The following is a 16,667-nucleotide window of genomic DNA, read 5'->3' on the forward strand; positions in this document are numbered from 1 at the left end:
AACCGGACAGAGTGGAAGACCTAACAGAGGATGGCTTGACGACACGAGAGATTAGTGCCAGAAATATTTGGCCACCACTTGCGAATATTGGTACAAGACAGAGGAAACTAGAAATAAATGCTGAAATGTCCAGTGAATACCCACGGGCTATCTGCCCATGGATCGTAATGATGACGATGTGATAAAAACAAGTCGAGGCTCCACAGGCCCATCTCCCTCCCACGCGTGGCTTGACACCGACCGCCAAGCCAAGAACCAGAACGCACTAAACGGGGTCCTTGACAGTCACAGAGTCTTTTATTTTTCCACTGAGAAAGAAACTGTCAGTTTATATATAAAAAAAAAAGAAAATGTTGAGACAAAAAAAATAACTTACACAACTGGGAAAAATGTTCTGAGAATAAAAGTCCCGCCAAAAGCAAACGCCGCCAGTTACAAGGTCCGGTCTCATTCTCCAGTGTGGTTCCATCTCCAACCGTCACCATACCCAGTCATCCTCGCAGCAGCGGTGCCATCTTGGATAGCCATTGGACAAAGACGCTCGCCGCGTCGCGCGCTTTCGTGGCCGACTGGAACGCTCTTCCTTCCGATATTAGGAAGCTACTGGGAGCTATGCGCTTTTAAATCAGAATCTAGATTGAAAACTAATTCCTTTAGAACTTTGTGTTTCGTTTTGTTGTCCTTCTCCCGCACCTCCGATTAGCACGGATGGCTACATATGGTGCGAAAGAAGTTCAACATACATACATCTTTTCTTACCAGCTCGCTCACCCTCCCTCTGATGCTGAAGTAACTTTGTATTGTAGATTCTGATAACCTGTGTTGAATGGAAACCTTAAAACAAATAATATTTGGCTACAAATAGAATGGCATCATGAAAAACAGTAGCACTATAATTTCCAAACACAAAAAAACCTAATCTGTTCAAAGAAGATCGGCAAGAACTTAGAAAATATTGATGAAAGAAATTGGCAATGCATGTCATACACCGACACTTTTGAACTGTCAAGTTAAACAAAAAAATTATTATGCGCGATCACGAAGATACTTTCTGAATTTGGACATTTGTGAAATGTATGACTTAAAATTTAAAACCCAAAATATCCATGTGCGAGACTTTTGTAATTCCCACATCTGGCGGTGTGGGCGTGTGGCAGCCTGTGCCAGCCTGTGGCAGCCTGTGCCAGCCTGTGCCAGCCTGTGGCAGCCTGTGGCAGCCTGTGGCAGCCTGTGGCAGCCTGTGCCAGCCAGCAGGGCTTGTCCTCACTGCACCAGGCGGTAGGTGATGTAGCGTCCGGCCGTCTCACTGGGCCGGATGATTTTCACCACCTGAAACACAATCACGCACACACCACCACCACACACAGACATACCACCACCACATGTTATTTTGATCTAAATATCATGTTCTCACAAACTAGTCACAAATATGACACTTTGCATCATTTACAGTGCCAGTAGTATACGTTCATTATCATCATCATCAGCCATGGTCAACCCACTGCTGGATGAAGCTTCTCCAAGTTTCCACCATTTCTCATGATCACGTTATGTACTGCAATGCCAGAATAACATTTTTCTAAATCAGAATCAGAATATTATTTGTACTGGAGGATTCCGATGAGCTATAAAGCTCGTTTTTTGTTTTACAGATGCCCAGTAGGGGCACGGGGTCAGAACGGTACAACAACACAAAAAACGCGATAGGAGTGCCAAGTATAGGAAAGGTAAACAACGTGATTGTTGTAATTGTGTTTTTATTAACTAGCAGCCCCGCACATCCTTGGGATGTGACCCAAACCGTTTTTCTACTTTTACTTATGCTATAGAAATAATAAATTACGCTTTAAAATGTTTTTGCTAACCCGAGTCTCAAGATTATTTTTCAGGATGGTTCTGCCAAGCGGTGAATTTGCTCCCTTCGGTAATTCCAACTCGGCAACTTGCAAAACCGTTTTACAGCTTTTGGATGTTTAGCCAACATCGACGACAATTCATGTATTTGTTTGCAATGGGAGGAAACTGGAGAACCCTGGAGGAAATCCATGCGGAGCGAAGGCAGAACATACAAACTCCACAGAGAAAGGCATCAAAGTTGGGAATCGAACCCAGAGCCATGTTGCTGTGAGGTACAAGTGTGACTACTGCGGCGTCACCCATGAATGTAACAAAATGACACGCACACATCTCGACTGGAATTTGCGGATTTTCGCGATGCAGTATTTAACCTTGAAACATTGAATCGGTTTTCCGACTTTGTTTGCCGTTGGCCGGGAGAGTTGGGCGAGGAACGCAGCTCACCTGGCCGCGCTTGAGCCCAAAGTACCTGGCGACGGGGTCGCCCTGCTGGATGCGAGGCAGCTGAGACTCCTTCAGCTTGCTGCGATGCCGTCAAGGAGGCAAGCGGCAACGCGAAGAGCCCCCCAGCGCACCAGGCGCTAGGCGTGCGCACACCGGCGCGTCCGCACGTGCGTCATCACAAGCACGCCCACGCACGCACCCCTGAAGCCTTTTGCCGTGGTTACATCAATGGGGACTCGACGGTATTATTTTTATTCCAGAAATAAAAGTTGAACCGTAACGTTTGGCAGTGATTCAGGCTTCCTGGATTAATCCGTCTTCCTGGATCTTGTCCTGGTGCTGTTTGACATAGTTTTAAACAAAATGTCACATCAGATTCCTAAACTTAGTTGTGAGGATTGTTCTTTAAACTCACCGTTAAGCTGAAACAATTATTGGCAACATTAAACTTGGCCCTCTTGGGCCATGTTGGGTGCTAGAGGCTTCTTAACGTCCCAAATTTAGTCCGATTATTACATAGCCTCACAAAAATCAAACATGAATCATACTAGCGATGAAATCCTCGTTGTTAAGTTGATGTGTATGGTGCGTGCATAGTGGCAAGGGGCAGAGGCTGGGCAGCAGCGGAGGATACTATCTTGCCAGGAGTTCCGTCACCTCATCCTTGGTCATCACGTTGTGCTCTGGGACCAACTGCACACACACACAGATAGACAAAGATCCCCCATATAGCCTTTAACAGATTGTTGGGGCAAGTGCTGTCTGCGAGCACCTATGAAGGCTGGCACGGCACACAAGGGGGTGGATGGCTAGTACCATGCCCGGCTGCCTTTGTCTGCCCAGTGTTGATGTTTACAAATCGTACCATGTGCTCACTTAAATACCGGTGAAAATGTTCGCTACGGTTATTGGTTGAGAGTGGTAATCCGGACTCGGGTCGCTAGGTTCGTAGCGCAGTGTGCTAACCACTGCACTACCGCTCCCCCATTGCAGACATATACATATGCAGATAATCACAAAGCTGTACACACACTGGCACATCTATGTGCGAGCACATGCCCAAGTCCTGGATGTCAACTCATATGACCAGACGTATTTTGCCAGCATCAAGATGATATAAAAAGAAAAGGGTGTAACATTTCTGGCAATAATACAGGCGGTGTTAAGATGCTCAAACACCAAACAGGTGCCTATGACAAGGCATCAAGTCCGCATTAACCACACATGCTTGTTGGTGAAACACGCAAACAAATATGGTTTGATAGTGTATGCAGTGTCCTTGAAATTGAGTAGCCTGCACCCGAGGGGAGACCGCCGCTTTCATGGCTCTGTCTCACCAGTGCTGAAGCCCAAAGAACGCCGAAAGGCAAAGAGCACAAAGTCAGCCGTCAAACGTGGGGGGCTCCATTTCTGTATTTGAGAAAATGTAATGTCACTCGATGAATCTAGGATTGGAAAAATATTCATGCAATATTCGTACGTGCGCCTTTTGGTGTCATCTGGTCGAACACCATATGAGACTAGGCTCTAAGAAAAGCTGTTTTTGGTGTGGACCAATCAGTTTCAAGGACAATGCATAAATTATCAGAGGATTGTTTATTGTTTGCACTGCAAGTATTGTGGTTAATGTAAACATGATTCCTTGCAAAAGGAGTCAGTTTTGTTGCCAGAAAAAAGGTGGAAAACCCTAATAGAATATTCGTATTGTACTCTGTTAGATCAAATCGAGGTGCATTAATATACGCCAGTACTAATCCGATGTGTAAGGCCACAGTTGTATTGATGAACCTGTTGAGTTTTTGTTGTTGTTTACCTCCAATACAATTTGGGAAGGGTTTCACAGACGATGTCAATTCGCACACGTAACAATGATTTCCTTTGGATAGTTTCCAACAGGGACCATGATATCCTTGTAGAAAGACGACAAATTGTATCACGGATTGGTTGAATACTCAACCTATATAATACATGACCGTTGAGGGATAGCGTGTGAGAGCTGAATATGCAATGCCAGTAATTATAACCAAGGCATGCAGAGTTCCAGAAAACCTCCCGAGTTCTATTACCTCGTGCTCTGTGATGTTGATGAGAAGCTCCTGCTGCAGAAACTGCTCCAGGATGTATTTCGGGGCCATGTCAACCAAAGACTGTGACATACAACATCACAACACACACAGAAAGTTAACCAGAGACTGACACACAACATCACAACACACACAGCATGTCAACCAAAGACTGTGACACACAGCATCGCAACACACACAGCAAGTCAACCAGAGACTGTGACACACAACATCACAACACACACAGCATGTCAACCAGATATGTTACACACAACATCACAACACACACAGCATGTCAAGCAAAGACTGTGACACACAGCATCACAACACACACAGCATGTCAACCAGAGACTGTGACATACAGCATCACAACACACACAGCATGTCAACCAGAGACTGTGACATACAGCATCACAACACACACAGCATGTCAACCAGAGACTGTGACATACAGCATCACAACACACACAGCATGTCAACCAGAGACTAGGACATACAGCATCACAACACACACAGCATGTCAACCAGAGATGTCACACACAGCATCCCAGCATCACAACACACACATCATGTCAAGCACAGACTGACACACCGTATCACAACACACACAGCAAGTCAACCAGAGATGTGGCACGCAGCATCAGCACACACAGCACATTAAACCACAGACTGTGATACACATCAGCACACAGCACATCACAACATACACAACATGTTAACCACAGTTACACAACGGGATCGCAACACACACAATGTCAACTAGGAATTGTGACACAGAACGGTTTCAGCAGCTGCCGTTCGGCACAACAGAGCTTGTGTCTGGCTGGGTGCACTTTGAGGCCATGTGAAGTGTCAATGGCTCACTGATGGGAGGTCACGGGACATATCCAGATGCTACGGGTTAACCGACTGGGATGACTGGCAGATGCACCACCTGTGCTCCCCACTAGGCCAACTTGCGACGTTTCATCTGCCCGGCGCGCCGCTCATTGTTGCGAGCATTGCTCCTCCCAAAGACACAGATCACACACAGGCACCTGCATACACATGTGTAATCTTCTCCAGTCTCTGCATGTGTGCCCCATCTCTCTTCCATGTCATCTCATTTAATTCCACGTGATTCTGTGTCTCATCGCTAGTTCACGGCTCTCTCAAGCCCCCCTTGCGTGTGGCTCTCTCCGAGTGCGACAGGCTTCTCATTCTGACTTCTCCTGCACGTCTGCCATATGTAAATACCTCCTCCTTATCTCTCTCACCTAGAGACCCGTGTCTCTTATCTTCCTGTTCTTTCTTCTCCATTAACTCCATGCAAGTGTTAATATTTTCCTTCGAGATCTCTCATGACCGTCTCTTTCTGCCTTCCAGATCTCCACTCCCTCTGTCTCTCTCTAATCTCATTTCACCGTGTCTTCCCACTAAGCCCTTGCCTTCATTTCTTTGAAATGGAATTATATTTGATAAAAAAAGCCACAAATTGAAAATGAACAGAAAAAGTAAATAGAAGAAATAAAAAGCAAGGACGTTTAAAACTGATCACAAACTCAACTCCGGGCATCCACGAAGAACATTCACAACGCCACCACCCAGGCTAAAGTCACACCAACAACTGTGGACGAAAGCTGAGGTCCTTCTGGAATGGACCATCGCTGAAGACCGAAAAGTGGCGGCCCCGATGTGCGGGAATGCAGACGACAAAAAACATGAGCCCGATTGAAGATCCCACAGCCAAACCACCTGGCCTCGCGGTCACGAAGCCTTTCCCTGTTCACCTTGGGGGTGCAACGGACACGTGCTCTGGCTCCTACATTAACGTACATTTGACCACATAATTCCAGAAGCTTTCGCGATGGCTTTACCAGAGGAATTTCCATCTGGTACAAATACAATGGGATAACTCTATATTGGTCAACTGTGTTATGTGTGCTGATGACCTGGTAAATGCTGCTCTCTCTGAGAAGGCGTTGCGAGACTCAGCTGCTGAAAATGGCACTAACAAGTGGGGCCTAACCATCATCCCCATAAAAACAAAGCACATGCCTGGGTATTGTCATCAAACACTCCACCCCCTGAACAACACCGGGACCTCTCAAGGAGGGCGGTGTGGATCATATCATATCTTCTGCACGAGCGGTGATGAGGGTTACAAGACGAACCGCATTTCAGCTGTGCGGGCAAACCTCACCCAACGGAACGCATTGTGAACAGTCGCCCCTTGTAATCCCTTCCCAGTGGGATGACAAAAAGTAATTTCTCCCATCAGACGATGTTCTTGACTGGTTATCTAAACTCCATCTGCCCTTGCAAATGTTGCTGTTTCTATACGACAGAAGAAGTCCTACACAAGGCCACCTCCATCCGAAAATTGTCCATATTTCATCATTAAACATTTTGGCTGTCTCTTCATGCACACTCCCTCTTGCTTAGCATCTTGTCACGAGTTAAATCGCCTCCAGTGATGTGCACAGGGGAGGCCCCTTTCCCTAATGATTTGTGACGCATCTGCCGTTTCCTTAACGAAGTGTCTCTACATCACTTGCCTGGCTTTTACCATGTATTGTGAATTACTGTTTAGATTTAGAGAGACTGCTTTGTTTATGTAGATTACATGGCAGGGCTGCGGGTGTGAAACATTAGGTGTGAAATGAAGAAAGTCATGTCTCCACCCGGGACCGTGGTCAAAAACACAGCGATTTTATGATCAATGGAAAAATGTACCAGTCTTTGAAATTGGAGGATGAACACCCCCAGTATGTTTTACTAGGCTGAGGCAGGAGGAGTTAAAACCGACGGCTGATTCTAGGCCAGCGGTTGAGTAGTCATGTTCAAGGAGACACGTCAAGGATTGTGTCCATGCCATAGCTCATGAGTACATAATTTAACAAATAAGCAGGCCTGCAACTGAAGGCATGTTTTGTCGTTGGAATAATTAATCGAAGAAGTGACTTACACACGAGGTGAGTACACCAGTAGCAAATAATAAAAAAACTAGCCATGAGTGAATGATACTATATAATGCTGCTTATTCCCAGCTGATGTGGGTTTAAAGTGTAGAGGGTTTGGGTTGCTGCATTGGGCCACATTTGGGAAGGGGCGTGTGGTGTGGCCGCGTGGTGGGGCAGCGTGGTGAGGCCACGCGGTGGGGCAGCGTGGTGGGGACACAGGGTGGGCCCGCGTGGAGGGGCCATGGCACGCAGCCATGTGGTGGGGCCGCGTGGCGCATGCAGCACTGTACCTGCTTGGCGGACGGCGTCATGCCCTGCTGCACCACGATGATGGCCCGGGTGATGTTCTCCTCCTGCATGCGCTGGCAGTAGAGCTTGATGGTCTTGATCCCCACCTTGGGCTCCTCTGTGACGGCACGGATTTGCACAGAGCACGCGTGTTACACCCACACGTGTGTTACACCCACACGCGTGTTACACCCACGCGCCGTGCCCCTCTAATCCAGCACGCGCACGCATGGTCAGCGCAGTGCAACGCACTGACACTCGTGCGAGACATCCAACTGCAGAGTAGAGGTGGCTGGTAGATTGTAGTACACCAGCAGGTTGCTGACCAATCTGTATATCTTTTTTTGAGTATTATCTCATGATTTGCATGCGTTTCTTCCATCAGCACAAAAAACACGTTAAGAAATTGACCAAACATTCCAATGACTATGGAATCAGTGGAGCTTTTCTGGATATATAAAGGACATTTTGATTATTCAACTGCCCTACCAGCAGCGAGCAAGTGCACTTGCAATTTTTGCTTGTGGACATGCGTATGCACATGCAGAGCTGCATGCACGTATAACTGAAATCACGAGTGCGCAAGTCACGTGCGTGTGTGGATATGGATTTGGATGTATGTGGGGAGCGGTAGTACAGCGGTTCGCGCGCTGCATTACAAACCCGGCGGCACGGGTTCAATTCCTGCTCACGGTCAACACCAGTGATGATTATTTTAATTGGTCTTGGGCCTCCCCTAGGTCAACTCTGCCTCAAATGAGTACCTGGTACAGTGTGTAAAACATCGCCACTCGCGAGACAAAGTGGTGCTGATTCTAGTTTTGAAGCTTTCGTGACTGCAAGGATTCATACTAGGTTTTCTCGGTAAAGTCACGTAGGGTAAAATAAAATAATAATAAATAAATAATAAACATTCTAGAAATAATAATAGAAATCAAATAATAAATCACGACGTTTTGGAGGCAACACGTCTCCGTCATCAGGTGGGACCGTCACAGCTAAAATTTACTGTATCAAGTGGTGCTGGCCGCCCACCCCCTGGTGTGCCGTGCCGGCCTTGATAGGTGCAGCTCGCTAACAGCACTTGCCCCAACAGTCTGTTAAGGCCACACGGGGGGATCTTTGTGCGAGTTCTCGTACCAGGGAAGAAGACGAACATCTGGTCGGTGGGGTCGTCGTTGTGGGCCACCAGCACGGTGAGGTCGGAGCGCCGGGGTCGCCCTTCGCTGGGCTTGTCCCCGAACTGAGAGCGGAACTCCTCCAGGGACTGGTCCAGCTCATCCTGGGTCACCAGGTACCCACGGTCGTGGCACAGCTACACACGGTGGGACAGCGACAGATACACACGCAGTGCTGTACGTACGGACAGTATATTGAACTTCGTTCGCACCGTACGTAGCCAACCGTGCGGGGAAAAGGATAACAAACTAAATAGAAAAAGCAGTTCTAAAGAATCTTCTTGGTTCTTTAGGAAAAGTCACGTAGAAGGGAAGTAATAAAATCATAAAACATAATAAAATTATTCTCACGACGTTTCGGCCACAACGCAAGCAGCCGTCCTCAGGTGAAACCAGGTCTGTCGAGGCGACAAAGCCGACAAAGCCTCGACGGACCTGGTTTCACCTGAGGACGGCTGCTTGCGTTGTGGCCGAAACGTCGTGAGAATAATTTTATTATGTTTTATTTTTATTATTTTATTACTTCCCTTCTACGTGACTTTACCGAAAGAACCAAGAAGCTGAATCCCTGCAGTCACGAAAGCTTTAAATCAGTTCGAAAGAAATTAGTTTTCAATCACTACGTCTCTTCATATTCGCTGCCCCGCAAATCAGAGCGCCGCACTTAAAGGCGAAGTGGTGAACATTTTAATTGCAGTGACAAGAGGAATTGCCGCCTCCAGAGATGTAAGCTCACTTGTGTGCGAGCGAGTCGATACACTTCTAAAGCGTGCCAACAACGCCAAAGCGTGGCACCAAATCTAAACAAGTTGGCGGCCCTAAGCCAAAAGTGTCAATTCCCTACATCAAGCGCCAGGAGACGCATGGGGCAACTCCTGGGGATTCCTTCAAAGTGGTTCTGGTTCGATAATTGTTTTTTACCCTTTTATCTGGCAACAAAACTGACACCTTTTTTACAAGGAGTCATGTTTGCATAGACCACAATACCTGCAGTCATAATGCAAACAAAAAACATAACTCTGATAATGTATGCACTGTCCTTGAATTGCATTATGACTGCAGGTATTTTGGTCTATTCAAACAAGACTCCTTGTAAATAAAAGGTGTCAGTTTTGTTGCCAGATAAAAGGGTAAAAAAACTATTATCATATTTTTTACTGGCAAATGAGGTTCCATTGGTGGTTCTGGTTCGTCAAATGGGGAGGAATGATGGACCGATCCGATCCCTGATCAAACTAATTATTTGGCGATGCTGCTCTTGCGCTGGTAGTGGTGTACAAGCAAATAGAACACAAACCCAACATTTCCCAATAACAGCGCCGTAACAACAAAACGTATACCATAGGCGAAGTTTCGGGCAATGCCCCTTCTTCATTGTACATAGACAGGCAAGCGAGGCAGAGTGAATAATGGCTGGGGACTGCACGGTACATCGGGCATGGTAGAGATCCCTGATCAGCACCCTTCTGCGTGACACCAGATATGGGGGTCAAGCATAACTTTGATGGAATTGTGTCATTCATAATCACTCGTAATCACAGTGAAGCCACGTCGCTAGGCCTGGAGCCAACCCCGGCAAGTGCCTGGCACCACGCCGCTAGGCCTAGAACCACGCCGCTAGGCTTTGAGCCACGCCGCTAGGCAAGGAGCCAACCCCGGCAGTGCCTGGCACCACGCCGCTAGGCCTTGGAGCCACGCCGCTAGGCTTTGAGCAACGCCGCTAAGCAAGGAGCCAACCCCGGCAGTGCCTGGCACCACGCCGCTAGGCCTTGGAGCCACGCCTCTAGGCTTTGAGCCACGCCGCTAGGCAAGAAGCCACCCCGTTAGGCCTTGGAGCCACAGCGCTATCCGAGGTTTCGGCGCCACTCACCTGCATGATGGTCTTGCGGATCTTCCACAAGCGGTACGTCTCCTCGTCGTCATCCATGGTGGGGCCCTGCTTCTGCTGCTGCTCGACCTCTCACGGGGACCCCTCCCAGCGCCCTGCGAACCCCGCTCGGTCCCCTCCGACCCGCGCTGCTGCTGCCCGCCTCGCCTGTCGCCCGGGCTGCGGTCCCCACTGCCCTACTACCACGGCCTGCTCTCTCCTCGCCGCGAGTCGCTACTGCGCATGCGCGCGGGTGTGCGCGCGCGGTGCCATCTCGGAGGTTTTTTTCTTTCCCCCCCCACTCCGCCTCGGCGATGAGAATCGATTCTTTGAATCGCAGCGCGACGATTCCGTGCAACGATGGAATCTATTAGTGAGCTCCCACCGCGCACGTGGTCCGCCTCGAGGTGCACCAAGCCTGGCACGAGGGGCACCTAGCCTGGCACGAGATGCACCTAGCCTGGCACGAGATGCACCTAGCCTGGCACGAGATGCACCTAGCCTGGTACGAGATGCACCTAGCCTGGTACGAGATGCACCTAGCCTGGCACGAGATGCACCTAGCCTGGTACGAGATGCACCTAGCCTGGCACGAGATGCACCTAGCCTGGTACGAGATGCACCTAGCCTGGCACGAGATGCACCTAGCCTGGTACGAGATGCACCTAGCCTGGTACGAGATGCACCTAGCCTGGTACGAGATGCACCTAGCCTGGTACGAGATGCACCTAGCCTGGCACGAGATGCACCTAGCCTGGTACGAGATGCACCTAGCCTGGCACGAGATGCACCTAGCCTGGTACGAGATGCACCTAGCCTGGCACGAGATGCACCTAGCCTGGTACGAGATGCACCTAGCCTGGCACGAGATGCACCTAGCCTGGCACGAGGGGCACCAAGCCTGGCACGAGGGGCACCTAGCCTGGCACGAGGTGCACCTAGCCTGGTACGAGATGCACCTAGCCTGGTACGAGGGGCACCTAGCCTGGTACGAGGGGCACCTAGCCTGGTACGAGATGCACCTAGCCTGGCACGAGATGCACCTAGCCTGGTACGAGATGCACCTAGCCTGGCATGAGGTGCACCTAGCCTGGTACGAGAGGCACCTACCTGGCACGAGGTGCACCTAGCCTGGCACGAGGTGCACCTAGCCTGGCACGAGATGCACCTAGCCTGGCACGAGGTGCACCTAGCCTGCTACGAGACGCACCTAGCCTGGTTCGAGATGCACCTAGCCTGGCACGAGATGCACCTAACCTGGTACGAGATGCACCTAGCCTGGTACGAGATGCACCTAGCCTGGCACGAGATGCACCTAGCCTGGCACGAGAAGCACCTAGCCTGGTACGAGGGGCACCTAGCCTGGCACGAGACGCACCTAGCCTGGCACGAGGGGCACCTAGCCTGGCACGAGATGAACCTAGCCTGGTACGAGGGGCACCTAGCCTGGCACGAGATGAACCTAGCCTGGTACGAGGGGCACCTAGCCTGGCACGAGATGAACCTAGCCTGGCACGAGATGCACCTAGCCTGGCACGAGACGCACCTAGCCTGGTACGAGGGGCACCTAGCCTGGCACGAGATGAACCTAGCCTGGTACGAGGGGCACCTAGCCTGGTACGAGATGCACCTAGCCTGGTACGAGATGCACCTAGCCTGGTACGAGGGGCACCTAGCCTGGCACCAGGTGCACCTAGCCTGGTACGAGATGCACCTAGCCTGGCACGAGCGCTGTGGTGGCGTCACCGTCACACTCCGTGTTGTTGTTTGTGTGTGTGTGGTTTGTTGTTGTGTGTGTGTGGTTGTGTGTGTGTGTTGTTGTGTGTGTGTGGTTTGTTTTTGTATGTGTGGTTTTTGTGTGTGTGGTTTGTTGTGTGTGCGTGTTGTTGTGTGTGTGGTTGTTGTGTGTGTGGTTGTTGTGTTGTTGTGTGTGTGGTTGTTGTGTGTGTGGTTTGTTGTGTGTGTGGTTGTTGTGTGTATGTTGTTGTGTGTGTGGTTGTTGTGTGTGTGGTTGTTGTGTTGTTGTGTGTGGTTTGTTGTGTGTGTGTTGTTGTGTGTGTGGTTGTTGTGTGTGTGGTTTGTTGTGTGTGTGGTTGTTGTGTTGTTGTGTGTGGTTTGTTGTTGTGTGTGGTTTGTTGTTGTGTGTGTGGTTGTTGTGTGTGTGGTTTGTTGTGTGTGTGGTTTGTTGTGTGTGCGTGTTGTTGTGTGTGTGGTTGTTGTGTTGTTGTGTGTGGTTTGTTGTTGTGTGTGTGGTTGTTGTGTGTGTGGTTTGTTGTGTGTGTGGTTGTTGTTGTGTGTGTGTGGTTTGTTGTTGTGTGTGTGGTTTGTTGTGTGTGTGGTTGTTGTTGTGTGTGTGGTTTGTTGTTGTTGTGTTGTGTGTGTGTGGTTTGTTGTGTGTGTGGCTTGTTGTGTTGTGTGTGTGTTGTTGTGTGTGTGGTTTGTTGTTGTGTGTGTGGTTTGTTGTGTGTGTGGCTTGTTGTGTTGTGTGTGTGTTGTTGTTGTGTGTGTGGTTTGTTGTTGTGTGTGTGGTTTGTTGTGTGTGTGGTTTGTTGTTGTTGTGTTGTTGTGTGTGTGTGTTGTGTGTGTGGTTTGTTGTTGTGTGTGTGTGTTGTGTGTGTGTTTGTTGTGTTGTGTGTGTGGTTTGTTGTGTTGTGTGTGTGTTGTTGTTGTGTGTGTGGTTTGTTGTTGTGTGTGTGGTTTGTTTTGTGTGTGTGTTGTGTGTGTGGCTTGTTGTGTTGTGTGTGTGTTGTTGTTGTGTGTGTGGTTTGTTGTTGTGTGTGTGGTTTGGTGTGTGTGTGGTTTGTTGTTGTTGTGTTGTGTGTGTGTTGTGTGTGTGGCTTGTTGTGTTGTGTGTGTGTGTGGTTTGTTGTGTTGTGTGTGTGGTTTATTGTTGTTGTGTGTGTGTACACGGAGCGGTGGCGCTGCGCTACGAACTGGGCGACCCGCTCGCGACTACCTGTAGGTGACGAACATCTGAACCGGTTACCTGCGCCTCCCCTAGGTCGACTCAGCCTCAAATGAGTACCTGGAGCGGGCGATGTGAAACGTCGGCACGAGGGAGAGACGAAGCGGCCGGGCGATTGGTGCCGGCCACCCACCAATACCTTAATAGGCGCTCGCTAGCAGCGGTCCGGGGGAGCAGACATTGCAGAACTGATGTCAGGGATTCCTTCCAGTGACGATGTGGCCACATTAGGGGGCAGCACTCCCACATCTCTCCCGAATTGGGGTGGTTTTTGTTGTTGTGCGGTCACGAATCACGGGGCAGACTTGTCATCGATCTCAGTATCGATTTGAAGCTTTCGTGACTGCAGGGATTCGTAGTCTTGGTTCTTTCGGTAAAGTCACTTTCATTATGGACGCCGTCTTTCCGACAGCTCTGTTCTTCGCCTGAGGACGGCTGCTTGCGTTGTGGCCGAAACGTCGTGAGAATTGTATTTGTGTTTTATTTTTTTATTGTTTTCTTATTTCCCTTCTACGTGACTTTACCGAAAGAACCAATAATAGTGTTGTCATCGAACGTCTCGCTCGTCACGGGTGGGCCGTCCCTGTCCCGGCTTCAGCGACCGTGACCTCTGGTGGCCACACAACGCTTTAGGGGCCCATGCCTGGCCAACCCCTTAGGGGCCGTCCATAAATGACGTCACGCGATTTTTGACCCCCCCCTCCCTTCGTCACACGGCGTCACAAAAGTCAGACCCCCCCTCAAATATGACGTCACAAAGCTCTGCCCCCCCCCCCCCAAAAAAATGCTTCAAATTGAATAAACTATTGTCATTGTAGTGCGTATTTAATGTGGCGCTGCACTCTGATGTTGGAGGAGAAAAAAATATTAAAAAGTATATTTAATTAAGTAGAACGTGTTGTCTATATATAATTAAAGTTGCGCATTTTTACGTGACGTCACATTTCTCAACCCCCCCCCCCCCCTCGTCACACATCGTCACAAATGTCTGACCCCCACCCCAGGTGCGTGACGTCATTTATGGACGGCCCCTTATCATTGCCCTACCTCATTACAGACCCTGTTCACACCCGTATAATACAGGTTGGTGTTTTTTAGGGGGGTTAGATCGCGTATAAATATATAAATGCGTCGTTAATCCCGCCACCAACTCGACACAACCGATTAGTAAGAGTTGTCTCGTAAACAGAACATGCCAATTCGTCTGTACAACCCTTACTAATTCACTGTGTCTTGTGGTGGCGGGCTGAACGACACATTTATATATTTACGCGATCTAACCCCCCCAAAAAACCCTCTATTATGGGTGATATTGGTCGCGCAAGCCTACTACGCGTATAAACCAATTCAGACCTGATGGGTCGTCCCGTGCCCTTAAAAATCTCAACGTTCATCCTACACAGTCCCATCACAAGGGAGAAACACAACACAAATAGACAACAACAATTTATGTTTTCCCGTATTGAAACGAATGTACGCCGTTCGGACGTGAAAACTCAATTTCCCTGTACAAGAATACGGGGTAAACCGTATGGGTTGACAGGCACGCGTACGGCGATATGCTCAAGAGCTCGATGCCGATGTCGATGTCTGTTGGCCACGATGAGTAGGGCTTCCCGCAGAGAGTGTGCGCGGGTTTCCCGACCATCCTCCGTTGAAGGAGGAGTGCAGACGACCGCGGTGGGTTCACGATCGTGTCTGCAGCTTGGGTTGCGTGGCCACGGTCGAACGACCCGTGGCTTGTCTTTAGTTGCCAAACAATCTCGATTTGAAGTTTTCGTGACTGCAGGAATCCATACTCTTTGGTTCTTTCGGTAAAGTCACGTAGGTAGTAAATAAATGGAAAAAATCACGACGTTTCGGGCGCGACACAAGTGCCCGTAACGTCGTGATTTTGTTAATTGTGTACCTACGTGACTTTACCGAAAGAACCAACGAGTATGGATTCAGTTGCCCACTTGCGTGATGGAGGTGATGTCAGGGCATGGAGCCACGCAGCTCGACACGAGCTGCGTGGCTGCGAGAGGAAATTCTGACGCACGTTGGAGCCACGCCTGGCACCGATCGATGGCTGTGGCCCAGAGGCGGCCCAGCCACTAGGCGACCCTTGCAATTGCAAAGGGCCCCGTGGCCAGCAGAGGGCCCCCTAGAGTCACTGCGAGCTAGTGGGTGAAAAAAATCATACATCAAAGGGGCCTCCAACCAAATTTTGCTTAGGGCCCCCAAAGGTCTAGGGCCGGTTCTGCTGTGGCCAGAGCCTTAATGACAACAATTTACATTTGTAAGGTGCGTTTCATCCGTAGACACGCCTCGTGTATGGAAAGCAGGATATTGACAGCTAGTGGAAGGTAACGGCCAGTTTGAAGGAGTCAGTTTTCAAGACAGACTTAAATATATCTAACAATTCTCATTGCCTTTGGTTCTTTGTTTAGATTTTTTCACCTACGTGACTTTACCGAAAGAACCAAAGAGCATGGAGCCTTGCAGTCACGAAAACTTCAAATCTAGAATGAATTCGCATTGTCTTATTCTATTTATACTTCGTTGAGCTAACATTTGTGAAAGCCAAGTCGCTTCTGAAAAAGAACGAATTAGCTTAGTGGGCTTTACCTTGTAAAATAACAAGTATTTTAATTTTAGCTTATTTAGTATTAGTAATTTGCTTACATTTCCTATACTTTGCGCGCCTTTCGTTTTTCCGTATTGTTTGTTGTTGTAACGTTCTGACCCGCCCTTGCTGGACATCTGCGAAGAAGAGAGAGATTTTTCCAGGATCAATATTCCGACTCAAGCCCCCCCCCCCCCCCGTCACGTCTTTCCCACGCCGGGGCCAGCGTCCTCCTCGCATTCTCCCCCCAGCGACTCGCTCGCATTCACGTCGCCACGAACGTAACGAGGCTCAGCACCGAGAAGCTTTCCCCCATCCCTCGCTCCCCCCCGCATCTCCCGAGTTATCACGCCGCCTCCAGCAAACCGCACACCGGCCCCACTCGCCATCAGCTCACGCGTTGCACGCTCCGATTTGCGCATGGTGAGGCTGTAGTCCATCATAGAGAGGGGTGG

The 16,667-nt window shown here is 49.3% G+C and overlaps 1 protein-coding gene across 5 annotated transcripts; it reads right to left on the minus strand.

The window, feature by feature from the left end:
* Positions 1-278: 278 nt before the first annotated feature.
* POLR2E (RNA polymerase II, I and III subunit E) lies at positions 279-10,885 on the minus strand. Of its 5 annotated transcripts, none has more exons than XR_013636994.1 (8): positions 10,643-10,885; positions 8,735-8,909; positions 7,597-7,712; positions 4,368-4,448; positions 2,936-2,994; positions 2,302-2,380; positions 1,209-1,329; positions 279-1,158 (listed from the first exon to the last, which is right to left on the minus strand). XR_013636994.1 is itself a non-coding variant. In XM_078857849.1 (8 exons), the coding sequence occupies exons 1-7, from the start codon at positions 10,697-10,699 to the stop codon at positions 1,264-1,266; spliced, it is 633 nt and encodes a 210-aa protein (XP_078713975.1). In that variant the 5' UTR covers positions 10,700-10,885; the 3' UTR covers positions 279-1,168; positions 1,219-1,263. The 5 variants fall into 5 exon arrangements, 2 of the variants coding, with proteins under 2 accessions (XP_078713975.1, XP_078713974.1); XR_013636993.1 differs by having other exon boundaries at positions 1,199-1,329; XR_013636992.1 differs by having other exon boundaries at positions 1,189-1,329.
* Between the last annotated feature and the right edge of the window lie 5,782 nt (positions 10,886-16,667).

Source organism: Lampetra fluviatilis, chromosome 6, assembly GCF_964198595.1.
Source record: "Lampetra fluviatilis chromosome 6, kcLamFluv1.1, whole genome shotgun sequence".
NCBI classification, from domain to species: Eukaryota; Metazoa; Chordata; class Hyperoartia; order Petromyzontiformes; family Petromyzontidae; genus Lampetra; species Lampetra fluviatilis.